The sequence below is a fragment of the Scyliorhinus canicula genome, chromosome 8, assembly GCF_902713615.1.
Source record: "Scyliorhinus canicula chromosome 8, sScyCan1.1, whole genome shotgun sequence".
NCBI lineage: Eukaryota > Metazoa > Chordata > Chondrichthyes > Carcharhiniformes > Scyliorhinidae > Scyliorhinus > Scyliorhinus canicula.
The window spans coordinates 112,308,058-112,326,512 of NC_052153.1; the positions used below are offsets into that span (position 1 = coordinate 112,308,058).

Sequence of the window (18,455 nt, forward strand, 5' to 3'; positions counted from 1 at the left end):
TACAGTTGGATTACCATGGATACTACTAGTATTGGTATTTTCAGTGGAAAATTATAATATAAGGGTAACACGGTGGTGCAGTGGGTTAGTCCTGCAGCCTCAGCGGGGAGGTCCCAGGTTCAATCCTGGCTCTGGGTCACTGTCTATGTGGAGTTTGCACATTCTCCCTGTGTTTGCGTGGGTTTTCCCCCACAACCCAAAGATGTGCAGGGTAGGTGGATTGGCCACGCTAAATTGCCCCTTAATTGGAAAAAATGAATTGGGTACTCTAAATTTATAAAAAGAAAAGAATATTATAATACCCTCATTACCCTCTTAATGAATAATTTTAAAATAAACACTTCCTAACTTGAGTACAAATTACTGTTCAGCCTCGCTTTGTCATCAGAAAACCAAATGAAATGTATACTGGGGCTACTAATTACACAGTCACATTCAGTTTTAGAAGCCTCCATCTTGGTTTGCAAGACACACTTTAGTATGTGAGTGAAGTGCTTTCTCACCTTATCTGAATATTGTCTCGTGACATTTTTTTGCTTTTCCTTGCTTTCTGGTCTTTGGGTAGGACAATGTTGGTGGTGCTCCAACTCTACAGACATCTACTTCTGCCATTAATTTCAGCAAAAAGCACTGTACTGTGAAAGTACTTAACCTGAGAATATTGTGATTCTGAAGGTTATTGATTTTGGATCACAGCATGACGGGACTATGCATTATAATGTTACAGTGCTACTGTGTGTATTTCACTGCTCCTTTCAATGACTTCCCTCTTTAATTTTATTACTTAGAAACTTTAATTGTGGATTTAGGATAATAATTCACTGAATATCGCAACCTAGCGGATAAAGTGCGCATGATAAGCAGTAGTCTGCTTGTAACAGTCCTTTCAATATAATATGTACAAAAGGTTTCATTTCTTTTAAATTTGGGGTTAATGTGAACATCTTGTTTGTATTTTAAAAGGTTAAAATTACGTAATATTCATATTTGGAACAAATTACATATCCTTATTCATTATTGATTGAACACCTGAGTTCTGTCGCAGCTGTGCCCATGAAGAGAAGGGCTTAAACTGACCAACCAGAAATATCCAGAAATGTTCTTTTTATTATATTATATAATAGTAAAGTCAATTGAAGTGCGTGAGTAAAAAGTCAAGTAAATTGTACAGAAGAAACAATCTATATAGCAGGTTAGGTGCATTCACTGTGCATCTGAAAGAGAGTACTTACTCATTTTGGCCTAAAATATTTTCTCAGGTTCCCTAGATTCTGACATCAGAACCCGGATAACACTGCTTAGTATTGTTAGGGCTTTACAATAAAAGCTAAAATATCAACCATATGATGGCAAAAAAAAAAGTTCCTTCTTGTGTTTAAAATGTTCAGTTCTAGCTACTTTCCGATGAAGTTGGTGGAGCCGTCGAAGAGGACCTTCTCCTCCTTGTTGATGACCGTGACCGCTCAGCACTGTAGGTAATTTGTTTGTCATGCTGTTGCATCTGAGCTTCAAGAAATTCCCTCTGCTGATGGCTGATTTTCTGACTAATCAGTCCAGGGAGAGCTTGGATGCTTCCTATTAAAGTCTCTAATTTATTTTCCAATGTTACGATCCTTTTCTCAAAATCTTCGCTCCTTTCATTCAGGTCTGAGATCATGTCGTACATAATGTTTTGTGTCTAAAGTGGGGGTAAAGAACATAGTTGGAAGCTTTAGTGTTTGCTTTGCATTTTCCAGAAACAGTTTGTTTTTGTTTCAAGTTAACATCAACTAGTAAAGTCAGATCAATTCTTAATGATCGGCCATTTTACAAATACGGTGAACGATGCATGAACCATCGACAGTATCAATTTAACAGAAAATAACAATGCAAATTATTTTTGAGGTCAGTCATAAAATAATTAATATGACCATTCCGAATGGAATAACTGTTTAGGTTTCTCCACCTCTCAATATTTAAAGTCAGGTATCCATATTGTAAATTCAGCAGTGAACAAGATCTCAAGTTCCAATTCCAATTTGTGGCTTTTCATAGATCAATCACAACTGTGGATATAATTTTTTTCTCAAAGGATATATCCGAGTATTGAACATAGAACATAGAACATAGAACAGTACAGCACAGAACAGGCCTTTCGGCACTCGATGTTGTGCCGAGCAATGATCACCCTACTTAAACCCACGTAACCCACGTAACCCACGTAACCCGTATACCCGTATACCCGTAACCCAACAATCCCCCCATTAACCTTACACTACGGGCAATTTAGCATGGCCAATCCACCTAACCCGCACATCTTTGGACTGTGGGAGGAAACCGGAGCACCCGGAGGAAACCCACGCACACACGGGGAGGACGTGCAGACTCCACACAGACAGTGACCCAGCCGGGAATCGAACCTGGGACCCTGGAGCTGTGAAGCATTGATGCTAACCACCATGCTACCGTGAAGAAAAGATTTATTCTTAACAAAGGATTTATAGATCGTTGCTCAAATAAACAAAATTATGCAACAAATATACATTTAATAATGTTCAAATGCAACTATAAATAAGTTGTATTTATTATTTGTACAATACAATGCATTAAAGGAATGAAGAACAGAATAAAATTAATAAACAAGTTTGATTGATTGGACCCAAATAAATGGATAACTCACTTCATCAAGAACTTTCAAACATAATAAAATTGAAATACCAGTGTCCTTCCTCAGTTTATTTATTCCAATTCCCTCTCTCCTTTGATCAGTTAAAATAAAATGTATATTTTCAACAGGTATTATCGCCATACTGTATTTTTATGCCTTAGGCTCACTTTAGGATATTCCGGGGGTATTTCCAAAGCTTCTCAATGGAATGTATATGTGCATCAGCAGGCCTCTGATGTATTGCTATTCGTCCATTTCCCCATTCCAGAAATGAGAAATTTTAACAGGATTTTCTTTGGTTTCTTATGTGAACAGGGAAGATTCCTGGAATGTCCAGTTCATCTATGATTACCAACACTACCAAAACAGGCTTGTTTTCCTGATGGCTGTCGCAGTGATTTTAAATTAAGGTAATTCACGGCTTGAAGCAGAATTGCTAGCTGCATCCTGGTGCCTTGGCATACGCCTCCTCGCACGCAAGCAGAACACTGCTGAAAAATGATTCATTCTGTGGGTAATGTCTCAATATGCTTGGGGTGGCTCTGTGAAACAGTCTGGTTTGTGTCTCAAAATGAGTGGTGTTTCATTGTTGGGCATGCTGCCGGGCAGTGGGGTGCCAGATACCTGAGCCCTCACCCCATATGAGGAACAGGCCCTGGTGGTCATTGGGGTGTCAGAGGACAGATCGGTAACCAGGTTAGAGGTTGGTGTACAGTGCAGAGGTGAGAATCCACTGCCCCCCCCCCCCCCCCTCCCCAGATGACTGGTCACATATGGGTTGTTATGCCATGCAGACTGACCCATCCCTCCTACTGGCCACGTGTTTATTTCCCGGAGTATCTCCATCTGACGGACCATCTAGCGTGGTCTCCCCGCCTCCCATGAGAACACCTTGGAGGATAGCTCCAAAAAGGCCACCATCAAAGCATCACAGCTGTCATCCCCAACCTCCACCAGTGCAGAGACACACACCTTGGTGGGCAACGGTGGTGGTCAGGCTTCTGGGGCACAATCTGGTGAGCACCAAGGGGCTGATGCCCGAAGGGTGGAGGCAGGAACCTCCAGGCAAGACAGCAGTCGGAGATCTGCTGGATCCCAGGACCCAGCTGGGTCCCAGTCAGATGTTGAGCCTCTGGGCCAGGTTTACCCAGAGCTGATGCAGCCGACAGGGTGTAGCCTTGGCATTTAGAGGGGGATGTCAACGACACTCCAGCAGGTCCATAGCTGATTGGAGGAGTCTCAGAGGCTACGAGTGCATGAGCTAGCACCGGCACTGCATGGCACCGAGGCCAACAGTGCTAGGTTAGTGATCACAGTGGAGAGCCTGGTGCACGATGTCGGCAACGTGAGTGGAGGTGTCCAAGGCGTGGATCAGTCAGTGGCACTATGGCTGAGCGCCTCAACAGCATGTCCCAGTCACTGGGATGGAACCATAGGGGGATTGAGGCAGTTAGGGACACACATGTTAAATGATAGAAATCGTTGACCTTGACCAATATGACGCCTCTGGCACTTTCTTCCACAATATGGGCTGAGCACCAATCCCCTGTCCCATCTCCCTGGACATGGAGGTCCTGGATGCCTCTCCCCCCACACCCACCTTGTCACACCCTGTTCACGCACCCCTGGCTGCAGTGGGAGGCCCATGCCAAGTGGACCCTAGAACCCATACCCCAGACACCTGCACGTAACGTTACCTGGATCAAGCACTGGTCCCCTCCCCAGTGCACACACCCATCCTCTGGTCACTGTAATTTCCCTGGTGCTGGCCCCCTGCCCCTGGGTGTTCGGATATTTGCCGCTGCGTCCGTGGGGTTGTCTCCCGCAATGTTCAGGCACAGTCTCCAGGCATTACGGTCTGATTGGGATGCTAGGAAATAACTCCCACATGCAACATGGCACACCTACCCACAGGGATCCACCTGGGAGATGCGAAGTGCTCACTTAACTACGATTGCCAATTCCTTATTAGCAATAACCTTCAGCCACATGGCCAGAGGTCTCCACGGTCAGTGGAAGTTATGGATGATTGGTAGGGCAGGCCAGAAGGGGCTGGGACTGCCCCCGGAACAGGATCACACGATCCAGAGGTTAGTGTTGTGTTATGCTTCTTCATGTAGCATAAGCTGCTTCCTTGATGTATGCTCTGACAAAGGTGGGCGTGGTCTGTGGCCTCTGACGTCATGACGCTTGTGATGTAAAGCGTAGGAATGGATTGTGCATGCGCAGATCGCTTTTCCTGTACTGTGTGCCCTTTTCGCAACTGCGCATGTGCGGCTCCTTTCACAAGATGGCTGCCACTCAAAACTGCCGTTTTCTGCATTTGCAGGCTACCCTCGACTCGTGGTGAGTATTGGCGCCTCTTTTACCGATCTCTTTTGTGTTTTCCTTGCAGTATTTTTCAAACTTTTCCAGGACTGTCTGGAAGCCTCTCTTGTCTTGCCCTTTGTAGTACTTGAAGGTCTTGAAGATTTCTGCTGCACTTGCACCCGCAATGGTGAGCAGAAGCTTTATTTTCTCTGCATCCGCCATACCATCTAGGTTGGAGGCTACCAGGTAAATCTCAAATCACTGCCTGAATGCACGCCAGTTTGCACTGAGATTGCCGTGGTACCTGAGCTGCTGTGGAACCGGAATCTCGATCATGTTGCCTGGGTTCTATTGCTGTTTGTCATGGATATGTTCAGTTTAACTATATAGATTCAACAGGCACTCCTGGAACCATGTTGTAGAACATAGAACATAGAACAGTACAGCACAGAACAGGCCCTTCGGCCCTCGATGTTGTGCCGAGCAATGATCACCCTACTTAAACCCACGTAACCCGTATACCCTTAACCCAACAATCCCCCAATTAACCTTACACTACGGGCAATTTAGCATGGCCAATCCACCTAACCTGCACATCTTTGGACTGTGGGAGGAAACCGGAGCACCCGGAGGAAACCCACGCACACACGGGGAGGACGTGCAGACTCCACACAGACAGTGACCCAGCCGGGAATCGAACCTGGGACCCTGGAGCTGTGAAGCATTGATGCTAACCACCATGCTACCGTGAGGCCCGTGTGTTATGCTTCTTCATGTAGCATAAGCTGCTTCCTTGATTTATACTCTCACAAAGGAAGGTTCAGACTTGGAGATAGGTTTAACACATTTATTGAACAGTTAACAATTCTCCTACTTGAGTTTGACTCTGTTGCCAATCTTGCTATAGTAACTCAGTCTAACTAACCAGTCTGCTCTGAGCCATGCGGTGGGTGTGATGCTTCTGATCTGTCCCTGTCCTTCTCTCTGAGCGTCGCCTGTGGAAAGAGAAAGAGCATGTGTGCCCTGTCCTTATATATGGGTTGCCCCCTTGTGGTAGTGTCACATCTGGGTGTCTTGAGTGCCCATTGGTCGTGTCCTATTCTATGTGTTCATTAGCTGTATGCCTGCATGTCATTACTTCTCCGGTGCTCCCTCTAGTGTTCACTTAGTCTTAGTGTATTTACATTAATCCCTTGTGTATTTACAGTGATGCATATCACCACAGTTAGCATGGCAGACCTGCGGGTGCTGGGACACCCATTTCCCCCCACTCCCAGTCCAGTCCAGCCCAGCCCAGTCCAGCCCAGGCCAGCCCCCCCCCCCCCCCCCCCCCCCCCCCCCGATTGAAGCTGGCCCCCCGGGGACTCCACACCCTCCCTCCGAGCATCGGGACAGCAAATCAGTTGCCCCAGGCTCATTGCCACGGAGCAAAGATGGCTACTCATCTCCTCGGGTCCCCGCAGCAGCCCTTCCACCAGCTTCACATTTTTAAAATGAGTAGTAATTGGCATCCACATGATCACTTGCTGGGGAGGTCATCAGATTACGAGAGGCCGTTATATAGGGTGTCGCTCCCATTAGCTGTATGGAGATTGAGTTTAAGTGGTGATTACTGGTTTCTCGCCACGGTCTGGCGGGATCCTGATTTCCTGCCAAGGGCAGCGGGCCAGTTAGATCTCAAACAGATCATCGCCCAGCGCAAGTCTCGATTTTGGCCTCTTCCACAATTTAACGGCCTTGTCGCACTCTCCCTTTAGCGCAATGCGGCCATTAAATCGCGCCCGTTGACTCCATTTCGCTCTATGGATGCTGCCAGACCATTCAGATTCGCAGCATCCACTGTATTTTGCTTTTATCCTTGCAAATATTTTTTGTACCCTCTCCAGTGGGTTTGCAAAATGATCACTAAAGTTTTCACTTCATTATACTTCAGTTTGGATCTTTAACAGCCGGTCAACCCTGTCCTGCGAATGATATTTCCAATAATTGGACAAGCAACATAATTTAGTACTGTTTTTCTTGTTTACTTTTCAGTTCTTCACCTTACTCAGGAAAGAGAAAATTAAATGAATTTCACTGTGAGGCAATCCTCAAATCCACTACTGGGATTAAATATTCTTTTCAAGATCTGATTTACTCAATGATTGAATCAATGTTTCAATTATTATCAAATAGGTTGCTCTCGTCTTGAAGATCCAGGGTCTTCACAAAGAAAATCTAAAGTGGATCTGAGAAATTTGTGCTATCTGAAGTTTACCCACGAAATTTGATTCAGGACAATGTGGACCTTTGGAAACAGTGGACAGTAGACTTGAGCACTCGATTCCTTTCAGTAACCAGATCCGTAACTGTTGAACACAAAGTGCAAGTTGCAAGATCTTCTTTGAGATTTTTCCTGTTTGGAAACATCAGCCATAATTTTACAGGAGGGAGCTATTCAAACTCTTTTATTTTATCGCCAATTTAGTGACCTGAAAATTAATTTGCCATTTTTCCTAACAGCGTGATAAGGAGTCTATTTAACTCTGTTTGCTCTTGAATTTGCATTCTCACCAAAAGTAGAAAATATGGCTGGATTCTCCACCACCGGTAGTGGAGTTCCCAAAGCGGAGAAGAATCCCGTATTGGGGGTGATGATTCAGACCCCTGCTGGCGGTAGCATTGCGGCTCGTGCCAGCACAAGGATGCAAACACTGGGCTGGTATTCATATGGATATGGATTGGTGCAAGTATTTGCCAGCGTGGCCCTGACGTGGAGGACCTCGCATTGGCCAAGTGGATAAGTATTTAAGGTAAGTGTCCCCAAAAGTCCAGTGGAGGGCCTCCCCCCTGCCCAAAATGCAAATCATGCTCACCCCAACCCCAGCCCCCCATCAGACCCTACACCAGACCTCCCCATCAGAGACCCCAACCAGACCCCCATTAGAGGCACTCACCAGGCCTCCAGATACCTGTCTCAGAGACCACCACAAGACCCCCAGAGACCCCCACCAGACTCTCTATCAGACACACCCATCAGATCCACATCAAAGACCCAAGCGGATCCCTCTTCAGAGACCCCAGGAGATCCCTCATCAGAGACTCCAGGAGATCCCCAATCAGAGCCCCCCGCAGATCCCTCTTTAGAGACCCCAGCAGATCCCTCATCAGAGACCCCGGCAGATACCTCACCAGAGAACTCCACCAGACTACCCCATCAGAGACTCCCATCAGACTCCCCATCAGATCCCAAACAGAGACCTCCATCAGGCCCCATCAGAGACTCCTCATTTCAGAGGCCCTCTCCATATCAGCCTGCCCCCCCCCCACATATCAGAGAAACCCCCATATGAGAGAATCCCACAATCAGTCACCCCTGCCTGTAGGCTAAAGAACAGTCTGGGCAGAAACAGTGAAAAATCACTGCTTTGTCACTCACCTGTCCCTTACACCCGCTGTCTCAGACAGATGTCTAAAAAACAGCAGTTATGATTTCAGTGAAAGCCAAAACCACATCACAAGTCTTTAAACCCCATCAGATCCTTCACTTTGCAAGGCTCTTTTTCACTTCAAAGAGAAATAGCTTTTAGTAGGCTGTAATTGACAGCTTCCAGACAACCAGATGTCTGGATCGATTATTTACATTTCCCTTCATGCTTGAATGCATCTTAAGTAGGCTGCTTTGAACCTAACTGCAATATTTATAAGAATCTAGGAGTGAAGTGCTTTCACTTCCTCTTTTCCTCAGCAGTGCTTTTGATATGGTCAGGAACTGTCAATCATAGCTAGATGTTTATAAACATTGCAGTTAGATCAGCTTTCTGGACATCAGTGAGGTACCAGGTATAAGGGATTTTTACTGTTTCTGCCTGGACTACTTTTTAGCTTTCAGACAGGGGTGACTTTATGGAGGGGTTCTTTGATAGGGTGGGTTCTGTTATGGGTGGGTTCTCTAATATGGTAGGGTTATCAGATAAGGGGGCCCTCTGAAGGGGTGTCTCTGGAGGGATATCTCTGGTGTGGGGTGGGGGGAAATGTGTGCATACTGTGGGTGGAGGTGACCTAGTAATTCCCATGGTGGAAGGGAGGAGCATTCTCCTGCTTGTAATAATAATAATAATAATAATAATAATTGCTTATTGTCACAAGTAGGCTTTAATGAACTTATTGTGAAAATAAAAGCCCCTAGTCGCCAAATTCCGATGCCTGCTCAGGGAGGCCGGTACGGGAATTGAACCCGAGCTGCTAGTTCTGCATTACAAGCCAGCTGTTTAGCCCACTGTGCTAAACCCACCCTGTCAGCAGGGGGCAGGATTAGCATTGCGGGGGAGGGGACCAGCCTCCCTACTGAAATGCTCAAAATGGCGATCCAATAGTGGGATCTGTAACGGATTCCCTTGCGATCCCCACCATGCATAAATTTGAATGGCTGGGAGGAGTGCATCGTTTTTGGGTGCCGCTTCTAATGCCAGCGCAAATCAGATGCGATTCAGCTCCAGCGGGAGAACATGGGGGGATTCTCCGTTGGCTGATGCCGATATTGTAATCGGCGATCAGGCAGAGAATCGACTCTGACGCCTAAATTGGGGCCGGTGCCGGTTTGACGCCGGTCAGCCATGCTCCGCCCCTTTGCAAAGGCATTGCATATCATCGGCAGTCCCTGCCACGATGCTCCGGCCCCGATGGACCGAGTTCCCAATGGCGCAGGACAGGTGTGGTCTCAGCGGTCGGGAACCCGACGCGACAGCTGCGAACTGTGTCCAGTGCTACCACACTCAGCTGGAATCCATACTGCTGGCCGGGGAGGCTTCTACAAGGGCTGGGGTGCTGGTGGGGAGTGGTGGCCTGTGGAGTCACGGATGGTGGGTCGGGTGTACGCACAGTTAGCACCATGTTGTACGGTGCAACCGCTGCAGGTCGTTGCTGTGCGCGGCCAGGGAACCAGCCATTCTCCGACTCTTTTCAGCGGGGGAGCCGGGAGTTTAATCCACCGCTCCTGCAAGCCCCTCACCGGTCCCGGAATCTGTGAGTGGTCGGTCCCGATTTTTCGGTCGTAGAACTCCCGCGAATTTTCCCTTTGAGCCGGCACTTAGCCGCTGAAATGGAGAATCCAGCCCATAGTCTCCGAAATGGAGAATCCAGCCCTATATCTGTCACAGTCCCATTTATAAAATAGCAGTTTCCTTTTACTAATCCTCCCCTTGAGTTGTGTTTCTGTCAAGCAATGATTCATACCCAGTATCCATCTCTTCAGCATCTTAGCAGGCCAGATACCTTGGTCCCTTCTTGTTTGCCTAGAGAAGAACTCACTGACCAAATGAGGATAAAATGATTGAGGAAACACACAATTCACTGAACTCCATTTTTTTCTACATACTACTTCATTTCCGTATGAGGACATATGAATGTTTAAAAAGGCAGTAACTACAGGAAGTATTAGGTGTGAGTAGTATTATCCCAAATACTACAAGTAAATTTTTCAATTTTTACACAGATTTGCACAAAATAAGCAAATGCAAAAGGACAACTACAGGTGTCAATGTACAGCTCAAAACAACAGTCATTACAGCATTAGGAACAAGACCGGATAAATTAGGGACAAAATCCACAACAGGTTCCCTCAACGGATAAACGCCCCGTCTGCATCTAAACATGATACAGGCAGCAATTTAGACCAACATCATACCCACAGCTTCAAAACAGAATGACAGAAGAGGAAAACAATACCCCGAGAACACCAGCACTAAGGGAAAATCGGCTAACTCTTACAGCACAATCTGAACACCTCTCCAAATCCAGATTGGAACGTGCAACCACCCTCACCTTCAAGAGGTAAAAGACAAAGGCAAATTCAAAGAGGGGACAGGGCACAACCAGAACAGTGTTAGCAACTCAGGGTCTCCCATATAAGAAGCAAAAAGAGAACAAGAACAAGTGCCCAGAGCGAGAAATCGAGCCCTCAGACCAAGGACGAAGCAGATCATCAAACCACCAACAACAACACTACCCTCAGTAGGGCAAAAGACAACCTTTTGAAGACCCAAGAGGAATAAAGCCTAGTCCCAGTCAAAAAGACTGGGGGGAACCCCAGTCAAAGCAGCCCCTAAAAACGATGAGCATTTCCCAGGATCTTCCAAGGATTTCAACGATCTGAATGCAAGCTTTATTACTTCCAGCCTGCCAACTCGACTGGGCCCAGGCGCTCAATAACCTCGGCTCCTTCAGTGGAGGACAGCCCAGCCAGCTCAGGCAGTCCCCATCCCTCCTTATTCAACATCAGGAACAGCCCCCATCCCTCCTTATTCAACATCAGGACCACAGAGAACCAAAGGTTGGAAGGCCACTCCAACCCAACCCCAGGCTTCAAAGACAGGATAGAAAGTGCTCTATCAAATTTCAGCTGCTTGCCCTTCAGATTGAGATTACCAAAGCATGGCAGCCAGTTCTCAAACTCTGCTGGGCACCTCCTTACCATCAAACCGGAGACATCAGGTGCAGCAGGGATCTTCACTGGTTCCTGCTCATCCTCATCTGCACTCCTCAAGATGGACGATAGGGTTTCAACCATGTGGAGGAGGGCTTCCAGCCGAGACAGTAATGCACGATGAACACTGTACCGTCAGGTCGTGAGTCCTCCCAAAAGTAGCTGAACCACCAAAGACAGGGCCCCACCCCAACTTCTTTCAGCTGCCATGAATCAACGAGGATTAAAGCCATTCAACTCGACTCAGTAAAGCTGAACACTGACCAACAACTCTTGGTACATTGTACTAGCCATGCTGACCAAAAAAGGCAAACAAAAATGCACACTAGGATACAAATGAAGATTGAAAGATGAGCAGAGTCGCAGCTCACCTCAACGCAGCCACGCCCGCGCTCACATCACGTGATCCCCTGAGGTACTTTTTAAAAAACTATCTTTACTCATTAAAGAAAATTTTTCCACAGGATCTTATTATTTTTGTTTCAGCAAATCTCAGCAGAGGCATACATTAAAGAAACAATTTTAATGACACCAACAATTGCAACACATGTACTTTGCTCATAATCTGTCAAAATCTTTGAATAAAGGACTCCACGGTTGAGGTCTGTGAATGACATTTTTGAAAGGTCTTGAAATTAATACCTTGAAGCAATTTTACAAATTTGTACTCCTTCATGGAAATCCAGTAGCTTCCCAACCTCAAACTCCTGAAGTGTGTTCTCTATTAGAGAAACTCATAAAATATAATATTAAGTACTTTCCATAACAGCGATGTTCACTCCTCTATTCTTTTACCTGCCAAATATTCACTCTATCATGCCATCCCTGATAATTTCTGTTGATGGAGTATCTTATTACCTCAGCTGTTCTATAGGACAGAGTTTAAGCGATGGTGTCCCACAGTATTTCATGTTTACTAGGAGCCCAGATACATGAAAATGGAGACTGTTGGAGAACATTCCTGCCTTTTTTCTGGTAGTGTGTGCTCACCAAATGTTATATAAATGTAAGTAAATGTGCAATCCCTTCAGTTGTGAATGTGAGGCCAATACTCAATGAAATTCTACATATGGCAGGTCCCATGAACTTACATTTTACTTTTGTGATATGTCCAACACCTGAGACTGTTCTTTTTTTGGTTTCTGTTTGTTCTCTGATGAAGTTGAAAAATGTGTACCGTTAGATCAATGGTCATCTAGCCAGGGCGTTAACGTGCTGCCTAGATGGTTCGAAGCAGAGCCTAACTTGGAATTCTTCTTTTCTGAGGTCTATAATCAATTATTTTAGGAATCATTTTTTTTTAGGGACAAAAAAAAACAACCCTTGTAGCCTTCTCCCATCCCTGTGATTTTTAAATTAGTTCACCTGCTCCAGGGAAACCCTACAAAGTAACTTTGTGACAAAACTCTTCAATTATGAAAAACAGGCAGTTGAAATCAAGTATTTTTGTGTTGATATCGTCTTCACTGAAGTATCTATAGTGATTTGTGCCTATTTGTTTGTGGGATTGTTTCCTACAACAGGGGGAAAAAAGAATGAGACAAGATGATTGAATAAATAAGGTGTGAAGAGGCAGAATCATAGGGAGATACAAATCATTCAAATAATTTCCCCGATTAGATCACTTCAAATGTAATAAATAATAAAAAGCATTTTCATGATAAATCAATAAAAATGTTAGAATCACAGAAATAGCTCTTCGACGTGATGAGGGAAACTATTAGAAGTTACCAATCAGGAGTCCACCAGTTTTGAAAGAATTTCAAAGTGCAACATTTTTAACAATCTTTGAAAATCCACATTGAAGCCTACTAACCTTAGCAAGATCCACCAAAGTATTTGCTTGATCATTTAATTTTCTTTGTTCCATTTTTACACTTCGTAACCTGAGTGCAACATTAATTTTATTTGGTCAGTTTCATTTCACCTTTCAATGCTATCTACGAAAAAGAACATGCAGTAAAATTCAGCAGAGCAAACCACCTTCATGAACAATGATTTTCTTCCTTTTAAAAGGACAAAACCACTCATTTGTCTGTTAAATGAGAAGCATGCTTCCTCAACATGGAAAAACCGGGTAGCAGAGAGAAATGTATGCATTTTACATTATATTAGCCACAGCTTCAGATGAAATAAAGTAATAGTAAAACCGGCTTTCCAAATGTAAGACAAAGCTTAGGCATTCGTTAAAAGCCTAAGTATCATGACCAAAAGACATAGGATGCAAGTAGATTAGTCTTAGACTGTCCTCAAAGCTCAGATTCCAACAGAGCCCAATGCCCATTTCCATCATACAGAATATTTTACAAATTATTTAACTGGAATCCTCGGCCCATCCAAACGATAGTTTGCTATTCAAAGTATAACATTTGTGAGAAGATATTATATATATATATATATTACACCCTATTTGTGAAAATTCCCATTTCATGAAATGGGCACTGGTGGAACTAATTTCATGAACTGGGAAAGCCATTGCTCAGATCATAACATCGCCAGTTTGACTGCTCATTTCATGAAATAATCAGTGCTACGTACGGGTTTTAAAATCTTATTTCTGGAATTGTTGCTCAAGCTTGTTGCAGTGTACAAACTTAACATCATGCACTAAGTTGTTCAATAACAGCGGGAACATTGTAAATTTGGAAAAGCAGGTTTGCCTACAAAGTTGGTGGAAGGCATATAAGTAATATAAGCTCCAAAAGGGCCAGTTCACTTCTGCCCATTTGACTTTGAAGCAGATGGTGGAAGGTGTAAAGTTGTTTGCTGGAAGTGAAAATATGTTGACTTCAAAGGTTCATGACCACCATGTGGCTATAAAGGTTGTTACTTATCAAGAACGCATTGGAAACAAACCACAGTGCAGCCTCATATCAAAGTTGCCAGATTAGTTCCTCAACAGAACCTCCACAAGGGGCAGCACGGTAGCATGGTGGTTAGCATAAATGCTTCACAGCTCCAGGCTCCCAGGTTCGATTCCCGGCTGGGTCACTGTCTGTGTGGAGTCTGCACGTCCTACCCGTGTGTGCGTGGGTTTCCTCCGGGTGCTCCGGTTTCCTCCCACAGTCCAAAGATGTGCGGGTTAGGTGGATTGGCTATGCTAAATTGCCCTTAGTGTCCTAAAAAAAGAATAAGGTTAATTGAGGGGGTGGGGGGGTTGTTGGGTTACTGGTATAGGGTGGATACGTTGACTTGAGTAGGGTGATCATTGCTCGGCACAACATCGAGGGCCGAAGGGCCTGTTCTGTGCTGTACTGTTCTATGTTCTAACCATTGAAGAAAAAGAGCTGGAAAGACATCTTGAGGAGAAAAAGGAAAATCCTGATCCTGAAATGGCCCCTGACCACCCTCCATGGATAATCCTGAGCCAGCCCTGGACTAGTGACCCCAAGATGATTTTTTTAAAAAACGCATTTTATTCAAACTTAGTAGGTTACGGCAAATAAACACCCCGGGAAACATTCTTCCCAAAAATCAACTATACAGTTTGTACAGATTTTTCTCCTTTTTCACTCCCCAACCCCATCACCCATCCCCCCCATCCTCCTGCGACGAACTGCTCCTCAAACACGGTCACAACATCCCTCACCTTTTCTCAAATTCCCCTGCTGAGCCCCATAACTCATACTTTATCTTCTCTAACCCAGGAAGTCATACAGGTCACCCAAACCAAGCTGCTACCCCCGGTGGCGATGCCGACCGCCACTCCAGCAAATTTCGTCACCGTGCAATCAGAGAGGCGAAGGCCAAGACATCGGCCTTCCTCCACTCCATGAGCTACGGCTTCTCTGAAACTCCAAATATCGCCAGTCCACTCCTTCCTCCACTATCCTGGCTAAGACCGCAAACAGTCCTGCCCAGAATCTTACCAATTTTTCACAATCCCAAAACATGAGTGCATGATTCGCTGGCCCCCGCCCACACCTCTAACACTCGTCTGCTACCCCCTGAAAGAACCCACTCATTCTCACCGAGTCATATAAACCCTGTGCACCACCTTAAACTGTATCAGGCTCACCCTTGCACAAGAGGAGGTCCTGTTTACCCTTCGCAGTGCCTCACTCCATACTCCCCAATTGATCTCCACTCCCAACTCCGCTTCCCATTTCTCCTTGATCTTCACCACCCGCTCGCCTCCCTGCTCCCCCAGCCACTTATATATATCCCCAATTCTTCCCTCCCCTTCCACATCCGGAAGCAGCAGTCGCTCCAGCAGGGTGTATCCCGGTAATCTAGGTAACCCCTTCCAGACCTTTCGTGCAAAGTCCCGAACCTGTACATACCTGAACTCACTACTACTCGGCAGCTCTACCCTCTCCCTTAGGTCCCCCAGACTGGCGAACCCTTCCTCCAAATACAAATCCCTCAGCTTGACCAACCCCACTTCCCTCCACCTCCTGTATACACTATCCATCCCTCACGGCTCAAACCCATGATTCTCGCACAACGGCATTAGCACCGAAATCCCTTCCACCCTAAAATGCCTCCTCAGCTGATTCCGTATCTTCACTGTGGACTGCACCACTGGGCTCCCTGAATACATACTCGGAGCCATTGGCAATGCTGCCGTCACCATAGCCCTCAAACGACACCCTTTACAAGATTCCTCCTCCATCCTAACACACTCTACCCCTTCTCCTTCCCACCACCGCCACACCTTGTCCACATTTGCCACCCAATAATAATGAAGCAAGTTTGGCAACACCAACCCCCCCTGCTGTCTTTGCCTCTGTAGCAGGGTCCTCCCCACCCTCTGCACCTTCCCCGCCCATACAAAGTCAGAGATAATTGTGTCCATTTTCCGAAAAAAGGCCTTTGGTATAAAGATCGGGAGAGCTTGAAAGATAAACAAGAACCTCGGCAGAATATTCATTTTCACCACTTGGACCCTCCCCGCCAACGTTAAGTGCAGTGTATCCCACCTCTTAAGATCCTCCCTGGCTTCCTCCACCAGCTTCGTTAAGTTCCACTTATGGAGCCCCGTCCATTCCCTCACTACCTGAATCCCCAAGTACCTAAACCTATCCCTCGCGACCGTAAATGGAATCCCCCTTAAATTAGCCCACTGTGCCAGCTCATTCACCGGGAATACCTCGCTTTTCCCGACATTCAGCTTCTATCCCGAGATAGAAGGCCCATAATCCTTCCCATACTCTCCAATGGATCCGAAACATACAGCATAGAGCGACACCTGATGCTCCCTCTGTCTCCTCATTATCCCCTGCCACTCTACCGACCCCCTGAGAGCCATCGCCAAAGGCTCTATGGCCAGCACAAACAGCAGCGGCGATAGCGGGCACCCCTGCCTCATACCCCTGTCTAAGTCAAAGCTTTGTGAGCTCATGTCATCCGTCCTCACCCTCGCTCTTGGCGCCACATACAGCAACCACACCCATGCCACAAATGTCAGCCCAAACCCAAACCTTCCCAAAACTTCGAACAAGTACCACCACTCCATCCGATCAAATGCTTTCTCTGCATCCATGGACACCACCACCTCCGGTACTAGAGCTCTCGACAGATTCATCACCACACTCAACAGCCATCTTATATTACTCGTGAGCTCCCTGCCATTCACAAAGCCTGTGTGATCTTCTGCAACCAGCCCCGGGACACAATCCTCCATCCTCTCCACCAACAACTTAGCCAATACTTTCACATCCTTGTTCAATAGTGATGTGGGTTTATACGACCCACATTACACCGGATCCTTCCCTTTTTTTGGGGATTAGTGTGATTACTGCCTGCTTCATTGTCTCCCCATCCTCCAGTGCTTCATTAAATGCCCCCAACAGATGTGGTGCCAGGTCCGCCGCAAATTCCTTATAAAATTCTGCCGGGTACCCATCCGGCCCGGGGGCCTTCCCCGACGTCATACCCCTGATACTATCCAGCACCTCCCTCAGCCCCAGGGGCTCATCCAACACCTGCCTCTTTGCTTCCTCCACCTGGGGAAATTCCAGCTCGTCCAGAAACCACCCCTTGTCCCCCTCCTCTCCTGGGTCTGCCTCATAAAGTCCCGGGTAATACTCTCTAAATGCCTCATTTATCTTCTCTGGCTTTGACACCACATCCCCAGCCCAGGTCCGGATCTTCAATATTTCCCTGGACGCAGCCTGCCTCTGCAGCTACTGCGCCAGCATGCGGCTCGCCTTCTCTCCATACTCGTATTGCACCCCTCTTGCCCTACGCAGTTGCCCTACCATCCTCCCCGTTGTCAGCCTGTCAAATTGCCCCTGCAACTTTTTCCTCCTCGCCAATCCCTCCACGGTGGGCACCCTCGAATATTCCCTGTCCACCTCCACTATCGCGCTCACTAGACGGTCATGTTCCGCCCTCCTTTCCTTATTCGCACGAACCGTAAATGAGATAGTTTCTCCCGGACCACTGCCTTCAGTGCTTCCCAAAAAAATGCCCGCCAACACCTCCCCATTCTGATTGAACTCCACACAATCCCTAATCGCCAACCGCACCTTAACACAAAAATCTCCATCTGCCAACAACCTTGAGTCAAACCTCCACCCCGGCCTCTGCTCTCGTCCCGTACTGAACCGAATATCCAGCCAGTGGGGTGCATGGTCCGAGATAACTATCCCCGCATACTCTGCCCCCTCCACCCCAACCAAAATCTTCCGACACTGCAAAGTAATCAATCCTCAAATACACCTTATAGACGTGTGAAAAGAAGAAATACTCCCTTCCCCCTGGGTTCTGAAAGCGCCATGGATCTACCATACCCATCCTCTCCATAAACCCCCAGCTACCTTGCCATTCATACCCTACCCATCGACCTGGGGCTCGATCAATCCACCCTCGCCTCCAGGACACAGTTAAAATCTCCTCCCATGATCAACTGGTACGTGGCCAAATCCAGGATTGCTGCTGGCAACCCCCTCATAAAACCCTCATCATCCCAATTTGGGGCATACACATTTACCAACACTACCAGTGCCCCTTCCAATACCCCACTCACAATCACATACCTCCCACCTGGATCCCTCACCTCCTTCGGACTCACGAATCCCATTTTTTTGC

General features: G+C 46.4%; 1 protein-coding gene across 3 annotated transcripts in view; it reads right to left on the reverse strand.

Moving 5' to 3' along the window:
• Positions 1-1,087: 1,087 nt before the first annotated feature.
• The window catches only part of kcnn2 (potassium calcium-activated channel subfamily N member 2), a 208,224-nt gene continuing 190,856 nt past the window's right edge, over positions 1,088-18,455 (reverse strand). For 2 of the 3 annotated variants that reach the window (XM_038805076.1, XM_038805074.1), the window contains 2 exons: positions 13,237-13,306; positions 1,088-1,678 (listed from right to left, as the gene is read on the reverse strand). In XM_038805076.1, the coding sequence (XP_038661004.1) occupies positions 1,391-1,678; positions 13,237-13,306 (358 nt within the window). In that variant the 3' untranslated portion in view covers positions 1,088-1,390. The remainder of the gene's footprint in view (positions 1,679-13,236; positions 13,307-18,455) is intronic. The other variant, XM_038805075.1, reaches the window with a different exon arrangement.